The sequence below is a fragment of the Podarcis raffonei genome, chromosome 16 (genome assembly GCF_027172205.1).
Source record: "Podarcis raffonei isolate rPodRaf1 chromosome 16, rPodRaf1.pri, whole genome shotgun sequence".
NCBI lineage: Eukaryota > Metazoa > Chordata > Lepidosauria > Squamata > Lacertidae > Podarcis > Podarcis raffonei.
This window is the reverse complement of record NC_070617.1, coordinates 7,774,101-7,793,968: the sequence shown is the minus strand read 5'-3', so window position 1 is coordinate 7,793,968 and position 19,868 is coordinate 7,774,101. Positions and strand designations below refer to the sequence as shown.

Sequence of the window (19,868 nt, the reverse complement as noted above, 5' to 3'; positions counted from 1 at the left end):
GCCCCTGGAAGGTCACTGATGAGGGGAAGCGGCCCTCGAGCTTGAAAAAAAGCCAAGCGACGGGCAGAAATTCAACCGGGGAAGCTTCTTCCTGGCAACGGCAGGTGACAGGGGAAGCTGGACTTCTGGAACTTCTCCCGGTCAGGAAGCTGTTAAAAGGCGCGGATGCTTTGCCAGGAAGCGGCCGCCGAGAGAGAAAGAGAGAAACATGGCCATTGTGCCAAGAACACCTGGCAGAGGAGGCCTTGCGGAGGTTGCTGTGCTTCTGTGGGGGGACTGCGAGTGCCTGGCGGGGATCCCAGCGCCTTGGGAGCATCGGAAACGGGCATGACAATGAGGCTTTGTGACGGGCTTGGAAGCTGCCCTGAGGCCGAGACGGGCTGAGGTTGGCAGCTGAGATGGCCATTGTCAAGACTTGCCGGGGTCTCAAGTTACTAGGCCTCAGTTCTGCGCTTGGGAATCACGACACCCTCTTCAGGCACAGAAGGGAGCTGCGGTTCAGGCAGTATCCTGCTTACAAGAGAAAATTAATCAATCAATCTTTATTACAGTCCAGAGACTCAACAAATTGTTACAAAGCAATGCACAATTCAGACAGCCTACCTCCAGGTTAAACAAGCATTTTGTTCAGACTTAAAGATAGGGATCGTTGGTTCTTGCAACCACCGATAAAAACTTCGCCACTGCTAATGTTCTAGTGTTTGACCGGTCTTCCAATAGGAACCTGACACAGTGAGCCTCTGATTTTCCCGGGAAAGGTACCAGCAAGGGTAATATCAGTTCAGCCCTGGCTTGCTCATGTTTCGCACAGTACAGCAAAATATGTTTTATGGACTCGATGTCTTGAGCGCACGAGCAAAGTCTGTCCTGGTAGGGAACTCTTCTCAACCTGCCAAAGAGAAAAGAGTTGCATGTATCTGCACCTCAGAATGAAGTTTTCGGGTTGGTCAAGCCTGGCTAGGAATCTTGCAAGCCAGGCTCTGGGCCTTACAGCCGGTCTTAGGCAGTGCTTGAAACCAGGCGTTTATTCCGAACAATGAGGACTAGAACCTTACTTAAATCAGGGGAACGACTATAGCTCCTGCTTTGTGTGTAGGAGGCCCCAAGTAGGTCTGGGAAAGGCTCCCTGTGAGCTGCTGCCAGTCAGTGTAGGTAACCCTGCGCTAGCTGGAGCAACGGTCAGTCTGCGTGAGGCAACTTCCTATGGGCCCGAAGGCGATGGATTGTATTCTCGGGCCTCGGCAAATTCTTTATTCTTCCTTCCTTCCTTCCTGCCACCCACCCACCCACCCATTTAACTCCTGGAGTACCGGGTTCGAATCCCACCCGGCGCCCCTGTCATGCCTTTTTGGACTGGTTTCCCTCCCCGCACAAGATCCCGTCCGTGGAGAGGGGCGCTGAGGGTGGTTTAGGGTGGAGGGGAAGGGCAATGACTTTGGCCAAACCTGGCCGGCTTTGCTTTTCTCCGGCGTGAGAGGAAGGAAGCAAGATAATTCCCCCGGAGTAGCGGGCAAGTTATAGGCTATTAATAGCCCAGGGAGCTGAGAGCCGGCCTGAATATCTATGGGGAGAGGGGCAGGATTCATTGCCTCTCGATGCCTGTTGGCTTAGATTGGTGGTTGGGAGACACACAACTTTGTTTTCAATCTGAGGGCCGCATTTATGTCTGGGGAACCTTCCGAGGGCCGCACGGCAGAGGTGGGCAAGGCTAGCGGGGAAAGTGAGCTGGGCAACAGGTGGAAATTTCACCTGTGGTTTGGTAGAGCTAATTTCTACATACTTGCGGACACCCCCCCCCCCGCCCTCTCACAAAGGCAGGATCTGAGTTCGAGGACACGGTCTCCCTCAGGAGTGGTGGACTCTCTTTCCTTGGAGGTTTCTAAGCAGAGGTTGGACGGCCACCTGTCATGGATGCTTTAGCTGAGATTCCTGCATTTCAGAGGGTTGGACTAGATGACTGTCAGGGTCCCTTCCAACTCTACGCACAGCTGAGAATGAGGGCTGTGGCCTGGGGAGAGCGTTTCAAGGGCCAAGTAGAGAGGCTTAGGGGGCCACTTTCAGCTGTTGGGTCCCAGGTTCTCCACCTCTGGCTTAAAAAAGGTAAAGGGACCCCTGACCATTAGGTCCAGTCGTGGCCGACTCTGGGGTTGCGGCGCTCATCTCGCTTTACTGGCTGAGGGAGCCGGCGTACAGCTTCCGGGTCATGTGGCCAGAATGACTAAGCCGCTTCTGGAGAACCAGAGCAGCGCACGGAAACGCCGTTTACCTTCCCGCCGAAGCGGTACCTATTTATCTACTTGCACTTTGATGTGCTTTTGAACTGCTAGGTTGGTAGGAGCAGGGACCGAGCAACGGGAGCTCACCCTGTCGCGGGGATTCGAACCACCGACCTTCTGATCGGCAAATCCTAGGCTCTGTGGTTTAACCCACAGCGCCACCCGCATCCCACCTCTGGCTTAGAAGGCTTTAATAACAGAGGGGTTTCACAAACTGTGAAAAAGATTTTATGAGCTGAATAATGGAGACACTGTATGTACTTCCCCTTGTTTATTTGTTTTGTAACACAAGAAAATCCTTAATACAAACTAGTTTTGTTTTTTTGAAGCCCACTGTTATATCCAGCGTTAAACCCATTTAAATTAACAGCCATGACTACCTTAGGCCCATGAAATTCAGGGGGTCTACTCTGAGTATAACTGAGTTTGACACAACCTTGGATGGTCACAGCTTTGCCACCCCTGGTTGGTTTCTTAAAACGAGGGGCTTAAGGTATGTTCATGAATGTCTCTCAATTGCTATAAAGCAAAATAGCTAAGTGGAAACTCCATAGACAGGAGCAGTGTACCTTCAAGGACCTGATTTTGGGGGGTGAATCACGGAGGGAGGGCTGTTCCCATCGCCCCCTGCTTCCGAACTTCCAAGAGGAGATTCCGGCTAAACATTAGGGAGAACTTTCTGAAGGCAAGAGCTGTTTGACGATGAACAGATGGCGGCGGACTCTCCTTCGTTGGAGGTTATTAAACAGAGGTTGGGTGGCCGACAGTCAGGGGGGTTCCTTAGCTGGGATTCCTGCACTGTGGAGGGGTTGGTCCCTACTGTTCCGTAATGATTCCAAGTGATTTTGAGCGCACGTCTCCCTCTCGCCCTCTGCTAGGCCGTCATGATCATCACGTACGCAGAGCCCACCAACCCGGAATACAGGCCGTTCCTGCAGGAGGTCAAGGAAGGGGCTCAAGCACAGTTCAATTTCACCATGGAAGACGGGCTGGTAAGGAAGCAGCGATGGTAGATTTGCCTTCCTGGTTCCCCACAGCAGTCAAAGAGGGTCTGGGGGAGGCCTATTGACTGGGAATGCCTGCCTTTTGTTGCTTTTGTCTCCTTTCCATAAGAAAGCATCATTGCCTTCACTGGAAATATTTAACAGCGTCACCTTAGGGCAACGCACAATCCACTATTTCTCAACGGCGCATGTTTTTGTTATTCATTTATTTAAATCAATGCGCTGCCTTTTCCTCCAAGGGGGTGGAAAGCAATCCCTTTGCGTTGTCAATGAAAACACACCCATCTGTTTGTGTATTCAGTTGGTTTAATAATGAAATACATTAAGACTACCAATTGTGTCATGTTATACACACATACACACATAATATAAATATATAGTGTAAATTAAATAGTATAGAATATATCGCAAACACTTTTAATTTACAATATGGAAATTTGAATCAGTGTGTGGCCTACTGTCAAAGGACTCTTGCTGCCCACTTGGTCTGAGAGGTTGGATTTATATTGTTGTTGTTGTTTAGTCATTTAGTCGTGTCCGACTTTTCGTGACCCCCTGGACCAGAGCACACCAGGCACTCCTGTCTTCCACTGCCTCCCGCAGTTTGGTCAAACTCATGCTGGTAGCTTTGAGAACACTGTCCAACCATCTCGTCCTCTGTCGTCCCCTTCTCCTTGTGCCCTCCATCTTTCCCAACGTCAGGGTCTTTTCTAGAGAGTCTTCTCTTCTCATGAGGTGGCCAAAGTATTGGAGCCTCAGCTTCAGGATCTGTCCTTCCAGTGAGCACTCAGGGCTGATTTCCTTCAGAATAGAGAGGTTTGATCTTCTTGCAGTCCATGGGACTCTCAAGAGTCTCCTCCAGCACCACAATTCAAAAGCATCAATTCTTTGGCGATCAGCCTTCCTTATGGTCCAGCTCTCACTTCCATACATCACTACTGGGAAAACCATAGCTTTAACTATACGGACCTTTGTTGGCAAGGTGATGTCTCTGCTTTTAAAGATGCTGTCTAGGTTGGTCATTGCTTTTCTCCCAAGAAGCAGGCGTCTTTTAATTTTGTGACTGCTGCCACCATCTGCAGTAATTGTGGAGCGCAAGAAAGTAAAATCTCTCACTGCCTCCATTTCTTCCCCTTCTAAGAGAGCTTCATGCCCAAGGTCACACCCAGCAAAATTCACGTAGCCAAGCGGGATTCGAACCCTGGCCGCTCCTGGGTTCTAGTACAGCACTCTAACCGCTACACTGCATTCCGTGTGAAAAAAGGACATTTCAGAGATTTCCGTACTAAGGTGATGGTCGCACCCATTGACCCACCTGCCCTGACCTCCCCCCCCACCCACTTCCACCTCTGGCCCATCCACGAAGGCATGCGGCCCCCAGAAAGTTGCCCCGGAGGGGATTTGGCCCTCGGGCTGGGATGAAACGGTGACTCTCAACTTCAGAGGGGAAGCAAAGTTGTAGGAAACAGGTTTGACCTCTGGGTAAACAAGCCAAGGAATGTGTCCGAGTTGAGCTGCATGGTTCTCCCCTCCCCATTTTATCCTCATAAAAACCCTGTGAGGTAGGCCAGGCCCCGTGAGCTACGCACCCTGCTCCCTCCCACGTCCTACTCCAGTGCTCTAACCAGTAGGCCAGGGGTCAGCAAGCTTTTTCAGCAGGGGGCCAGTCCACTGTCCCTCAGACTTTGTGGGAGGCCGGACTATATCTTTTTTTGGGGGAAATGAATGAATTCCTATGCCCCACAAATAACCCAGAGATGCATTTTAAATAAAAGCACACATTCTACTCATGTAAAAACACCAGGCAGGCCCCACAAATAACCCAGAGATGCATTTTAAACAAAAGGACACATTCTGCTCATGTGAAAACACCAGGCAGGCCCCACAAATAACCTAGAGATGCATTTTAAATTAAAGGACACATTCTACTCATGTAAAAACACATTGATTCCCAGAACGTCTGCGGGCTGGATTTAGAAGGCGATTGGGCCGGATCCTGCCCCCCGGGCCTTCGTTTGCCTACCCAGGCACTAGGCTGTTACTGGCTCTCCATTGTTATAAACGACGCCGGCACCCTGTTTATTATAAACCGAACTCCCCAAACATTTTGACCCAACTGCCGCAGTCGCACAGTGAGCGGCGGTACGTGCCCCATTGATTCTAACCTCGCCGATGAGTTGGCATTCTGAAGTTGGCGCTGTGGCCGGAAAGGACTCCCTCCTGGTCTGGTGGCACCCGTCCTGTTCCTCCCCCCTGGCTGAGTGGCGCAGAGGCAAATCTAACTGGCTTGGCCTTCTTGCTTTCCAGAAAAACTTCATCGCTGCTGCCTTTCACGACGGGGTGATGCTCTACGCTCAAGCAGCCAGTGAGATGCTGCAGCAGGAGGGATCCTTCTCCAACGCCACCTTGACCACCCGCCAGATGCAGAACCGGACTTTTTATGGTCAGTACCTCTCATCCCTCCCAGGTTTCGTGCTGTTGGGTTTTTTTGTTTTTGTTTTAAATGTTCCCCCCCTTCTTTTTCTCCTCCCAACAACCCTGTGAGGTAGGCTTGGCTGAGAGGAAGGGACTTGCCCCCAAGGTGAGTTCCGTGGCTGAGTGGGGATTCGAACCCTGGCCTCTCCCAGGTCCTGGTCTAAACTTGGGTCTCCAGCTGTTGTTGGACTACAGCTCCCATCATTCCTAGCTAGGAGGACAAGTGGATCAGGGAGGATGGGAATTGTAGTCCAAAAACAGCCAGAGACCCAAGTTTAGGAAACCTTACTCAAACTGTTATGCCACAAAAAGAATGGTTGCTGGTCAGGGACTGTAGTTCAGCGGTAGAACTCCCTTTTCACATGCAGAGGGGTCGTGGGTTCAATCCCCGCCATCTCCTGTTAAAGATTCAGGGTGGGTGAAAGAAAATCCATCTCAGTGCAGCACATAGCTGAGCTGTGGAACTCGCTGCCACAAGATGTGGTGAGGATGGCCACAAACCAGGATGGCTTTAAAAGAGGATTGGAGAAATCCATGGAGAAGATCCGTGGTCAGAGGCAGGGATGTTTCTGAGAGGCCTCTTGTGGTCCAATCCTGCTCAAGGGTTTCCTATAGGCATCGGGTGGGCTGCTGTGAGAACAGGATGGCCGGACTAGATGGGCCATTGCCCTGATCCAGCTGACTCTCCTTATGGTATTGTGTAGAGCCATTAATTTCAGTGGGTCTCCTCTGAGTAGAACATAGTCAAACACAACCTCATACATTTAAAGCACATTACTTCCTTTGGAAGAATCCTGGGAGCTGTAGTTTGTAGAGTGCTGGAAATTGTGGCTTTGCGAGAGGGGAACTACAGTTCCCAGCATTCTTTGTGGGAAGCTACATTCTTTGTGGGAAGCTACATAGAGATGGATTAGGGACGCGGGTGGCGCTGTGGGTTAAACCACAGAGCCTAGGACTTGCCAATCAGAAGGCTGGCGGTTCAATCCCTGCGACGGGGTGAGCTCCCGTTGCTCGGTCCCTGCTCCTGCCAACCTAGCAGTACGAAAGCACGTCAAAAGTGCAAGTAGATAAATAGGTACCGCTCCAGCAGGAAGGTAAACGGCGTTTCTGTGCACTGCTCTGGTTCGCCAGAAGCGGCTTAGTCTTGCTGGCCACATGACCTGGAAGCTGTATGCCGGCTCCCTCGGCCAATAAAGCGAGATGAGTGCGCAACCCCAGAGTCGGCCACGACTGAACCTAATGGTCAGGGGTCCCTTTACCTTTACTTTACATAGTTTATAAATGTATGGCATGGGTGCGACCACATTGCCTTCTATAGCCAGGAAGCCCCATCTGTCCAGTTGTGATGCTTTTCCTTTCGAAAGAAAGACCAAGTCAGAAGAAACGTGAAGGTTTTTGAACAGAGGTTGGATGTGTCAGGATGTGCTCAGAGTAGACCCATTGAGATTTGTGTGGCAGATATGTTCACCTCTTCTCAAGGACCAGTGTGGGATTGCTGTTTTTCCCCCTCTCCTTCCTTCTTTCGGCAGGGGTCACAGGGACCCTGAAGATCGACGAGAGCGGCGACCGGGAGATGGATTTTTCCCTCTGGGACATGAACCCGACGGAGGGGGAGTTTGAGGTTTGCTCCATTTGTTGTTTGACTGTCTGTTCTCCCCACAACATGTATTCAAAGGTAGACCCCCTCCCTGAACGTGGGGGCATCATGGGTAAGAGCCAGTGATGAGACCCCTCAGCCACGGAAATCCCCCGTCTCCTTTTCAGAGCCATTTAAACCAGTGATTGTCACCATGCCCTTGTGGCAGTGAGTTCCGCTGGTGGGGCATGCTGTGTGAAGAAGCTCTTCAAAGCTGTCAGACTTGAAGACCTTAACCCACGTCCATAGAGCAGGGGTCCTCCATCATGGGGAACGAATGTGGCCCTGCAGCCTCTTTATTTGGCCCCCAGGACTCTTCCCCAACCCCACTCTGGAGGCTGCGTCCCTTATCATTCCTGCTTTGTGCAGTCCCTCCTTGGGTACTTTTGCCTCTCTGGAATTTGTCCTTCAACTCTGACCAGGCCCTTTGCTTGCCTGGATAGAGGATGCAGAGGTGTGTTTGTGTGTTTGAGTTTGTTTTGAAGTTTATTTCTAAATTTCAAAAGTTTTCAAGACGATACATACTTCCAAATATACATCCATTTCACGTTTGAGTTCCCCTCAACCCCTCCATGGATTCCCCTGCAGTTTCTAAATTTGCTGCATATTATAAATATTCTATGCTTTATCTTTTCCACACTGTACCCCAACAAGTATTCAACTGCTGTTATTCATTCAAATCCTACTGAAATATACTCGGAGTCGAGAGTGGATTTCATGCTCTTTATTCCGCTCATAGTGGTGAGGAGGAATGGAAGTTCCCCCAGATTGTCTGCTTTATATACATTATTTACACAATGGGCCCCACGTGATTGGCTAGTTCCGGGATTCTCCTGTAGCCCAATCAGGTTGCGGATTCACTTCTACCTGGAGCTGGATTGGGTGGCTCCTGTGGACCAATCAGACTGCTGCATTCTGAATCCTATTGTTCTAGGACCAATCAGACTACTGCATTTTGGATCCTATTCAACTCAGTACATAACACCTACGTACGTTTTAACATGTTTACAATAATTCTTCAGATATTCAACAAAAGGTTTCCACTCCTCCTTGAAGTCTACCTCTTCATGATGTGTGTGTGTGTGCTTGTGTATTTGTGTGTGCTTGTGTGTTTGTGCATAGAAACCAGTCCACTGTCCAAAGCCAAAAGTTACATTTGTGGCTCTGCCCACTTTTACTCCTGGCTCCTCCCCCACCACTGCTGTGCGGCCCCCAACATGGTTCCCAGAAAAGAATGTGGCCCTCGGGCTCATCCTCACCAAGGAGGGGAAATGGTACCCTGCCTCCATCTCCTTCTCTTCTCCCTTCTCTCCACGCCCCCCCGACCCCTTTCTTCCCACAGATCGTCGCCACTTACAACGGAATCACCAAGAAGATCAAGATGGTTCCCGGAAAGGATATCCACTGGCCAGGGAACGGCATCCCAAAGGATGTGCCCTTCTGTGGTTTCGAGAACACCAACCCGGCCTGCCAAAAAGGTACTGGAGGGGATCCCAAGAAGGCCCCTTCTGTTGGCTGTGTGGGGTTACCTTGGGGGCTGATCCAGTTGGGCTTAACCCAGTGGTTCCCAATTAGCTAAGGACCCCCTGTTTTTCAGAAGCCAAGAATGTGGCCCTTGGAAGGCTGCTCAGAAGACGATATCTGGCCCTCAGGCTTTAGGAAAAGGCTCTCCTCCCTAGTTTTAAGGGGAAATGGCTGGCTAATGGTTGTCCTTCCCTCTCCCTTCATTTCCTTCTCTTGGCTACAGCCTCCTTCTCTCTGCTGGAGATCCTATCCCTCACGATGACCTTGGTCCTGTCCGTCATCATTGTCACAGCTTTCTTTGTGTACAGGTGAGTGGCTGGGCAGAGTTTGTGGACAGGTGCTGCCAAAAGTAAGAACGGCCCTGCTGGATTCGACCTGATTTCCTTCTGTTTGTTTGCTGGCCAGCTACCTGACACAGGTCCTGCTGGAAAGTAATGAGTTGTATTCGGGGGCTAATCCTACTCAGAGTAGACCCACTTAAATCAGTTAACGTGGCTAACTCAGCTCCGTTAATTGCAATGCGTGTAAGTAGAACTAAGATGGATGCCACCTGGTGCCTATTCCCCTTCTAACTTGTTTTGTCCTCTGTGTCTGACAACTCACAAACATAAAAAGTAAGGCGGTTCCTAAAAATGGAACACAATGCAGCTTACAAAAAAATGAACATGGAAAACAAGGATAAACCAACCTAATACAGTACATAGGAATTTGTGTGTGTGTGTATAAGATGCAAGGACGTGGGTGGCGCTGTGTGTTAAACCACAGAGCCTAGGACTTGCCTATCAGAAGGTCGGCGGTTCAAATCCCCGCGACGGGGTGAGCTCCCGTTGCTCGGTCCCTGCTCCTGCCAACCCAGCAGTTCAAAAGCACGTCAAAGTGCAAGTAGATAAATAGGTACCACTCTGGTGGGAAGGTAAACGGTGTTTCCATGTGCTGCTCTGGTTCTCCAGAAGTGGCTTAGTCTTGCTGGCCACATGACTCAGAAGCTGTACGCCAGCTCCCTTGGCCTATAGAGCAAGATGAACGCCGCAACCCCAGAATCGGCCACAACTGGACCTAATGGTCAGGGGTCCCTTTACCTTTTATAAGATGCAAGCCCACTGCACGGCAGAAAATTAAGATCTGGGTGAATATGAATTCCCCCCTGGCGCCTAAAACAGATAGTGATGGCACCAGGCGTGCTTCCCTGGGGAGAGCATTCCCTAAACAGGGAGCCACCACCAAGAAGGCCTGTTCTTTTAGAAGACACCTGAAGGCAGCCCTGTTTAGGGAAGCTTTGAATGTTTAATAGATTATTGGATTTTAATATTCTGTTGGAAGCTGCCCAGAGTGGCTGGGGAAACCCAGCCAGATGGGCGGGGTATAAATAATAAATTATTATTATTACTTGTGTCGCCACCATGGGAGAGGGCCCACGGAGCAAGACCTCAGATAAAGAACGCAGTTTTGCAAGGCGATACGTTTGCGATTGTGCATTTGTAGTGATAAGAGAGGAAGGAGGCAGCAGCTTGGGTGGGAAGCTTGCCAGGCCAGAAGTCCGTGAGCCCTGACCTCTGCCGCTGCCCTCGCCTCCTCTCCCAGGAAACTGAAGCTGGAGAAGGAACTGGCCTCTGAGCTGTGGCGGGTGCAATGGGAGGACGTCCAGTCCAGCAACTTGGAGAAGAACCTCCGCAGCATGGGGAGCAAACTCACTCTCTCCCTGGTGAGTTATCGAACCCTACTCATGCTTTACCGACTGAGCTATCCCCAGGTCCCATCCATCTTCCAGAAGCCCCTTCCTCTTGTTTCTAACCAATATTATTTACCATATTTTTCTGTGTATGAGACTAGGTTTTTTTAACCAGAAAATTAGGTTTAAAACGGGTAGTGCTGAGGGGGTGTTTTCTTAATTTGGAGTCCCCCAAAATAGGGGGCGTCTTATACATGGAAAAATACGGTATATGTCAAAGAGAAAAACAACTACCAGACTTTTAGAAGACATCTGAAGGCAGCCCTGTTTAGGGAAGCTTTTAATGTTTGACGCACTATTGTATTTTAATATTTTGTTGGAAGCCACCCAGAGTGGCTGGGGAAACCCAGCCAGATGGGCGGGGTATAAATAATAAATTATTATTATTATTATTATTATTATTATTATTATTATTATTATTATTCATTTCATTTATATCCCGCCTTTTCCTCCAAGGAGTTCACGGCAGCATTCATGGTTCTCTTTCCCATCTCACAACAACCCTTTGAGGCAGGTTAGGCTGAGAGGGAGGGGTCAGCCCAAGAGTTTCATGACTGAGTGGGGATGTGAACCCTGGTCTTTTCCCAGGTCTTCCTCCAGCTCTAACCACTGCACCATGCAGCCTCTGCGCTCTGCTTCAACCACTTTGGTGCCACTTTAAACAATCACGGTTTGCCCCAAAGGATTCTGGGAACTGTCATTTGTTAAAAGTCCCGAGAGTTATCAGGAGAACCTCCCTCCCCTAATTCCCCTTGCAGAGCCCTAACTCCCAAAGATCCCTGCAGAGACCGGCTGGTGGATAAACCACTCTGGGAATTCGGATCCTCACACCTGAAACGTGCAGATTTGTAGGTTTTAACTCTGTTCAGGCTGCGATTGTCCAGCAAATGAAGATCTGAGGTGTGGGTAGGGAGGTGTTTTGGTGTGTTTTTTTGCTCTGCCACCAGACATTCCCTCTCTGCTTTCCTTCCTCAGAGAGGCTCGAACTATGGCTCCCTTCTCACCACAGAGGGACAGTTCCAGGTGTATGCCAAGACAGCTTATTATAAGGTAAACCTTGGAAAGAAGAGTCTGTCCTTATTGGAAGACAGGACACACCGATGTTTATGGGTGGGGATGTTCATTGCAGGTCTCGTGGACCAGGTAAGGCCAACCCATAGCGCATGGGTAGGCAAACGAAGGCCCGGGGGCCGGATCCGGCCCAATCGCCTTCTAAATCCGGCCCACGGACGGTCCAGGATTCAGCATGTTTTTACATGAGTAGAATGTGTCCTTTTATTCAAAATGCATCTCTGGGTTATTTGTGGGGCATAGGAATTTGTTCATGTCCCCTCAAAAAAAATATAGTCCGGCCCCCCACAAAGTCTGAGATTCAGTGGACCAGCCCCCTGCTGAAAAAGTCTGCTGACCCCTGCCATAGCGCCTCTTGCTTCTCTCGTGGCGGATAAAGTCATCAATGGCCACTAGCCGCAATGTCTGTGGTCTGCCTTGGCGGCTGGAGGCAGCAGTGCTTCTGAATTCCAGTAGCTGAAACCCTGGGGCATCTGGTTGGCATCTGTGAGAAAAGGATACTGGACACTGATCTAGCAGCCAGGCTCTCCTGACATCTTTAAACGGCCTCGGTCCAGTATATCTGAAGGAGCGTCTCTACCCCATCGTTCTACCCGGACACTGAGGTCCAGCTCCGAGGGCCTTCTGGCGGTTCCCTCACTGCGAGAAGCCAAGTTACAGGGAACCAGGCAGAGGGCCTTCTCGGTAGTGGCACCTGCCCTGTGGAACACCCTCCCAGCAGATGTCAAAGAGAAGAATAACTATCAGACTTTTAGAAGACATCTGAAGGCAGCCCTGTTTAGGGAGGCTTTTAATGTTTGGTGTATTACGGTATTTTAATAATTTTTTGGAAGCCGCCCAGAGTGGCTGGGGAAGCCCAGCCAGATGGGCGGGGTATAAATAATAAATTATTATTATATTATTATTTAATGGAGCCTCCAGGTTCAGAGGCAGTCTATCTGGATCCTGGATCCCTAGGTTCTTTGGGGCATATGGCCACTGTGAGAACAGGATGCTAGACTATGGTGAGCCTCCACTAGCCTTCTGCAAAAGGCTTATCTTTCTTAGGTTAACCATTGAGCTTGCCCGGGTGGATGAGTCGATGGGTAGGTGGAAGGCTCCCTTGCAAAGCGGCTGAACTGACCTGTCTTCTTTCTCTGGCAACCTCAGCAGCATGATTTCATCTCCTCCTCCCTGATTTCTGCATCTCGTTTCAGGGGAACCTCGTGGCCGTGAAACATGTAAACAGGAAGCGGATCGATTTGACGCGGAAGGTGCTTTTCGAGCTGAAACATGTAAGCAACTGGCTGGAATGCCCTTTGAGAGTGTGGCAAAGACTCCGGAACGGCTGGTGGTGGAGGGCCTGGGTGGTGTCTGTCCTTCTGGGATTGGGAGGGGTTGCTGATGGAGCTGGAAGATTATTGCGATTATTTTGTGCATGCACCAATTCCTTTTCAGCTGAACAAGGTTCTCTAAGCAAACAGCCACACGGTGTGCACAATACTCTTTTACAGTGGTACCTTGGTTCTCAAACCTAATCCGTTCTGGGAGTCCGTTCCAAAACCAAAGCGTTCCAAAACCAAGGTGTGCTTTCCCATAGAAAGTAGTGCAAAATGGATTAATCCATTCCAGACTTTTAAAAACAACCCCTAAAACAGCAACGAGACCACTTATCCATAAAATGAAAGCAATAAACAATGTGCTGCAGTCACACAATCAATCAGTCAGTCAGTAGCCGAATTGGGTTCCACACAGTCACAAAAACAAAACAAAAAGAGCCACAAAAACAAAAACACAAAATAAATAGCAAAAACAGACAGATTTCAGCGTAACACTCAAAACGGAGCATGTTCGACTTCCGAAAAAAGTTCACACACTGGAACACTTCTGGGTTTGCAGTGTTTGGGTTCCAAGTTGTTTGAGTACCAAGGGTTTGAGAACCAAAGTACCACTGTATTAACATTTATCTAAATTGTGATAAGATCTTCTTTTTTTAATCCCTTATCTTCCAAAGCTATAAGGCCTGATCCAGCAGGCTCTCCTAATGTTCTTATGAAAACCATGATTTCCTCTTTGTGCCTTTATAAATACAGCAACCTGTAACTCTGGGCAGCGTGAGACTCCTCTTGTCCTCCAGACCAGCCCTCCAGAAAGTGCATTTCCTTCCATGCTCTGTGTGTGTGTGTGTGTGTGTGTGTGTGTGAAGGGGTGTATCGGAGAGACAGAAAAGGGGGTGGCAAGGAGACAAAGAGTGTTATGGTTTCTGACAAGCCCCTCCCACTTTGGGGCCCTGGCCCTGCCCACCACCAGGTTTGAGGTTCTTGTATTAATTTATAACGCCTGTTATAATGAATAATAATAACAGCCCCTAGTGTTGCATTGGGTCCGTATGTCTGGCTGTTAAACAGAAGGTTGGTGGTTCTAGCCCAATCAGGGACAGCTGTGAGCAGGATTTGTGCATTGCAGGGGGTTGGACTAGATGACCCTTATGGTCCCCCTCAACTCTACAGTTCTTTGATTCAAACTTGGGTCTTAAGGGCCAGTGGGGCTCAGGAGGGGGGGGGGGTCACTGGCAGTGTGAGCAGCTTGCCTGCCCCGGTCTCCCTCAACCCATGCTATGCCGCTGGTGGTCTCTTCCAGGTCTTAGTGTGAAGGGAAAAAATGCTTCTCCCCTGTTATTTGGAACTGCTCCCCTAAGGTTACCCTAAAACCCCTTGCATAATAGATGCTTATAACAGAAGTAATGAAAACTATGGATTGACCTTGTTCAGGACAAAGGACATTTGCTTTTGCAAACACAAGGGTGAGCAAAGAGTTGTTGATTTAATGCCGCGTCTGCTGCAGAAGCACCGCAAATGGTAGCAAAGGAGCTAATAGGATTAGGAATAAAAAGTCATTAGAGGTTGTTAATATTTCAGATAATTCAATGTATGAGCATATATCCTGTTGCTTGATACACAGTCATTCATATTTGCTAAGCATCGGTTAGCTTGAACCTGATTATTACAAGGAAGAGGTGTAGAGGCCCTCGCTAATGTGTGACTATGCCTATTGAAAAGAAAAGGGTGATAAAAGATTTGCATGTTTAAATTTAAAGATCAACCTTTGTGTAATCTGCTTTTGTTTGCTGTGACTGTCCTGATCTGAAGTTAGTTTATTGTACCAGCTGATGACCTGTAAGGGGGTTTGGCAGTGACGTATCGTGGGTTGCCGGCATCCGGTGTGGGCAAGCCACCACCGCCACTGAAACGCCCCTCCGCTGGAGCCAAGTGGGGCCGCCCTGCTCCACCTGCCTGTCCACGCACACCCACTCACTGTGGGCCTGAGCTGCTCTGCCCCCTTTGCCAGAGTGGGGTAGGGATCCCTGTGGAAGCCAGCGCCTGTGTGCGGGCATCTGGTTGTGCCCCTTCAGAATTTTGTGCCTGGGTCCGTGGCCCCCCACCCCATGCTACGCGACTGGGGTTTGGATTAGAACCTGTCGTGGCTGGCTGATGTGGAATGGCCAAGGTGGATCTAGTTATGCAATTAACTTGATGTAAGCTGTTTGTAAGGGATGCGGGTGGCGCTGTGGGTTAAACCACAGAGCCTAGGACTTGCCGATCAGAAGGTCGGCAGTTTGAATCCCTGCAACGGGGTGAGCTCCCATTGCTCGGTCCCTGCTCCTGCCAACCTAGCAGTTCGAAAGCACATCAAAGTGCAAGTAGATAAATAGGTACCGCTCCAGCGGGAAGGTAAACGCCGTTTCCGTGCGCCGCTCTGGTTCGCCAGAAGTGGCTTAGTCATGCTGGCCACATGACCCAGAAGCTGTACACCGGATCCTTCGGCCAATAAAGCGAGATGAGCGCTGCAACCCCAGAGTCGGTCACGACTGGACCTAATGGTCAGGGGTCCCTTTACCTTTACCTTTAAGCTGTTTGTGTATAAGTGTTAAACTTGTGCTCACTTTACTGCAGTCAAGTTAATATAAGGGTATGTTCTTGTAGGAATCTTGGTTTCTTATTGAGCTCCCTACCTGGGACCAATCTGAGGGGTGGTTCTAGCCACTCCCTTGCCCAGTCCGACACTCTAGCTCAGCCTTTCTCAACCTTGGGCCTCCCTATGTTGTTGGACAAATGCAGATGGGTCCTTTGTTGTTGTTTTTCTCCTTTCAAGGCAATTTATGTATATTCAGCCTGGAAGAGAGGAGACTGAGAGGAGATGTCCTAGCCATCCTCAAATACCTTAAGAACATGGGTAGGCAAACTAAGGCCCTGGGGCCGAATCCGGCCCAATCGCCTTCTAAATCCGGCCTATGGACGGTCTGAGAATCAGTGTGTTTTTACATGAGTAGAATGTGTCCTTTTATTTAAAATGAATTTCTAGGTGATATTGTAGGGCCTGCCTGGTGTTTTTACATGAGCAGAATGTGTCCTTTTATTTAAAATGCCTCTCTGGATTATTTGTGGGGCATAGGAATTCGTTCATTATTATTTTTTTCCAAAATATAGTCCAGTCCCCCACAAGGTCTGAGGGACAGTGGACCGGCCCCCTGCTGAAAAGGTTTGCTGACCCCTGCCTTAAGGGCAAACACCCTTAAGGGCTGTCACATGGAGGAGCTTGTTTTCTCCTGATCTGGAGGGTAGGACCCGAACCCATGGCTTCAAGTGACGAGAAAGGAGATTCTGACTAAACATCAGGAAGAACTTTCTGGCAGTAAGAGCTGTTCGACAGTGGAACGGTCTCCCTTGGGAGATGGTGGGCTCTCTCCTTCCTTGGAGGTTTTTAAGCAGAGGTTGGACGGCCATCTGTCATGGATACCTTAGTTGAGACCCCTGCATTGCAGCGAGTTGGTCTAGATGAAACCTGGGGTCCCTTCCAACTCTACCCTTCTATGATTTTATGAATTTAGTGGGGCACCAGCAAGGGGCATTGAGCTGCTGGGGTATTTGGGGGGGGGCGGGCGGCAGATTCATTAGCGGGGAGAGAAAGCGCATAGGGAGCAGGCAGAGAGCGGTGCAGAGTGGCACCCGGGTGCTGCTACAGCAGCGCAGAGGGCTAATGACTCATTAGCGAGGAAGCGGCAAAGAGCCTGCCATCTGCTCCTCCTTAATTAAGAGCCAGAGCAGCTTAAAGCAACAGGAATTTACGTGTGTGCGAAGGAGAAGATAAACAAGGGGTTTGGCTCGCAAAAGGGGCATCTGAGCAAGCAAAGATAATAGCTGGCGAGAGAGAGATATTTGCAACCTGCTTGCTTTTGACGTGTCTGTGTGTGTGTGTGTGTGTGTGTGTGTGTGTGTGTGTGTGTCTGAAAGCATGCTTTCCCTCTGGCAAGGCGTCCGCACATCAATCACATGCGCACACTCTGTCATGTGCTCAGCTCCCCACGGCGCAAATTCCTTCCGTCCCAAACTGATGCTTTCCCTGCTTCGTGGAATTGGGATGTTTCCCTCCCAAGTTCCCCCTCTTGGCGTTTATGCCCATGGGTGTCCACTGAGTGGGGGAATTCCTTTCCCTACCACCCCTATGATGACCCCAAAACCCCCAGATTCTCAGCTGCCTTAAATAAAAAAAGACTTAAGTAGCCCGATCTCCCCCTTCCAGTGTTTTATTCCACCTCCCCTGCTGAAAAATTCCTGTGGACTCCTGTTTATGGATTCCTCCAAAGTTTCTATTTTTAAAACCATGTTGCATGTGTGCCAGGAGAGGTTCCACATGCAGCAACCAATTATTTTATTTGTGGGGAACGGATGGACATCACACTCCCTTGCGAAGTCTCCCATTTGTTTGTTTGCTTATGATGCCTTCTGGAATCCTGCGCTGGGTTGCTAAACTTGTGGAATTAGTTTGTTTCTTCGTTTATTGCAATCGTATCCCACCTTTTCCTCCAAGGAGCCCCGGCTGGTGTACATGGTTCTCTCCCTCCTCACATCAACCTGGTGAGGTAGGCTAGACTGGGAGGCAGTGACTGGCCCAAGGCTGAACTTGGTAGCCAAGTGGAGAATTTGAACCCTGGTCTCCCAAGTCATAGTCCAGTACCAACCACACTGGCTCTCTGGTGGGTTTTTGTCTGGCGGGGAGAGCAGAATGTGCCTGCACCAGTTCTGGAAATCCTAGATGGAAAGGACCCCAGGGGCACAAAATCCTTCGCTTTGCCTCCCGTCCCTGAATAAATTACATTGTGCTTTATCATAGGTCTCACTGTCAGTAAATCTCCTGGATTTAATTTTTCCTCTGCTGCCTGCAGAGTTAAGTCGTGGGGAAAATAAGTCTTCGGTTGTTAATGCTGGACAGAGAGACGGTTCTGTAGGGATGCTGTCAAAATGCGCACTGCCACATCTGTGATTCTATTTGACATCTCATTGGATCTAGTTAAATGTTCAGGAGCTTCATCCGGAGGTTCTTGGCCTTCACCCAGCCAGAGGGGTATTAAAATTATGAAGGTGCTCCCATATGAGATTTTACAAAAACCTCTGCTTTCGGTCAAAATGTAGAAAAACCTCAATAATTTTGAATGAACGAGTCCCCAAAGCATGGGATATGCACCTCACATTGGGGCGTTTGCAATAGCAGCAGTCAATAGTGATTTCAGAAGAATGTGGTGCTTCTCCTTTTATTCATACAGGCAACTCCCCATTTATGTGGGGTTTACATTCCGAGACACCACACATTTAAGTGAAATTGCATATATTGGAAACACCATTGAAAAAGCCTGCACCCCATTCCACCCCTTTTGATGACATTTTTTTGTCATTTCCGGGTTCAGCGCGATGTACGCCTGCGCAGTCGCACACATATCAGACCTGCCTAAAACGGTCATTGCCTGTATCATTTTAACCCTCTGGCTAGGGTTAAGTAGCTTCTGCAGTGGCTCTCTGTGTGTGTTTATGTGTTGCTTGGGTCCCTGGCAAGATTTGGGCACTTTAACCACACCTCCATGTTCTTTCCAGATGCGGGATGTTCAGAACAAGCACCTGACGCGCTTTATCGGAGCCTGCATTGATCCCCCAAACATTTGCATCTTGACAGAGTATTGCACTCGTGGCAGTCTCCAGGTACGTGAGAGTTGTGGCGAAAAAGCATGCCTGGACGTTAACAACTCCTGCCCTGTTCAACTTCTCTCCTTATAGGTAGGTGAGGCCAGTGCCGGATTTGCGTAGAAGCTAAACAAGCTATAGCTTAGGGCCCCACTCTCTTGGGGGCCCCCAAAAAAATTTAAAGGGAAAAAAACCCTGGATATCCATTTCCAAAATATAAGATAAAAAACAAATAAAATAAAACCTACATACAGCAGCAGTGTTTTGTGTTGTGTAGGCTCCTGTGATGTAAGTCATGGGCCCCGCCTGCTAGCCTGCTCCCTAAAATATCACAGGTTTGTTCCTTTCTATATATAGGGTGCATGGACTGGTTGCATGGCAACATGCGCAAATGGCTTTAGATACCTATTAGGTCCATAAATTACCATGTAGCATATATTTAGCACAAAAAACAGGGACAATTTGTTGTTGACAAAGGACAGCTGGACATATAAAGGGCCCCATTACCTTCATTAGCCTAGGGCCTCATCACACCTAAATCCAGACCTGGGTCTTCTAAAAGTCTACCAGACTTATAGAAGACATCTGAAGGCAGCCCTGTTTAGGGAAGCTTTTAATGTTTAGCAGACCATTGTATTTTAATATTTTGTTGGAAGCCACCCAGAGTGGCTGGGGAAACCCAGCCAGATGGGCAGGGTATAAATTATTATTACTTCAGAGGTTTTCAACTTTTGGGGGTACACGGCTCCCTTGACCAACTATATTCTTTCGACAGCACCCCTATGGGGCTCAGGAGCCCAGTTATGTCACTTCGCACCTGCTGAGCTGGCAGCCTCTCACCCTTTTTTGAACACCTTCCCTTGGAGACTGTCCCCTCAACCTCCTCTCCTCTCCCCTCTCCTTGGGAATCATCTGGGCAGCTGAAGCTGCCGCCCCTGGTCTCTGAGCTGCCCCCCCTGCCCCAAAGAGAGGTGCCACTGCCCCACAGGGGTCTGGGAAGCACTCCCCAATCAGCCCCAGAGGCACCATTCGCCTGGGGAGCTTGTAGCCGGGGCTGCCGCAACAAACAGCTGCAGAAGCCTTTGGGACGCAGAGACTTTGGGACGCAGAGGAGGGAGGGAAGGAAAGAGGGACAGAGGCCAGTGTTGCCCACGGCACCCC

General features: G+C 49.4%; 1 protein-coding gene across 2 annotated transcripts in view; it reads left to right on the top strand.

Moving 5' to 3' along the window:
- The window catches only part of NPR1 (natriuretic peptide receptor 1), a 59,328-nt gene that overhangs the window by 22,248 nt on the left and 17,212 nt on the right, over positions 1–19,868 (top strand). Inside the window, exons 3-11 of one of the 2 annotated variants that reach the window (XM_053368681.1) lie at positions 3,155–3,268; positions 5,588–5,723; positions 7,285–7,376; positions 8,734–8,869; positions 9,139–9,223; positions 10,497–10,617; positions 11,620–11,694; positions 12,912–12,989; positions 18,621–18,725. In XM_053368681.1, the coding sequence (XP_053224656.1) occupies positions 3,155–3,268; positions 5,588–5,723; positions 7,285–7,376; positions 8,734–8,869; positions 9,139–9,223; positions 10,497–10,617; positions 11,620–11,694; positions 12,912–12,989; positions 18,621–18,725 (942 nt within the window). Of the gene's footprint in view, positions 1–3,154; positions 3,269–5,587; positions 5,724–7,284; positions 7,377–8,733; positions 8,870–9,138; positions 9,224–10,496; positions 10,618–11,619; positions 11,701–12,911; positions 12,990–18,620; positions 18,726–19,868 lie in introns of both variants that reach the window. The other variant, XM_053368682.1, reaches the window with a different exon arrangement.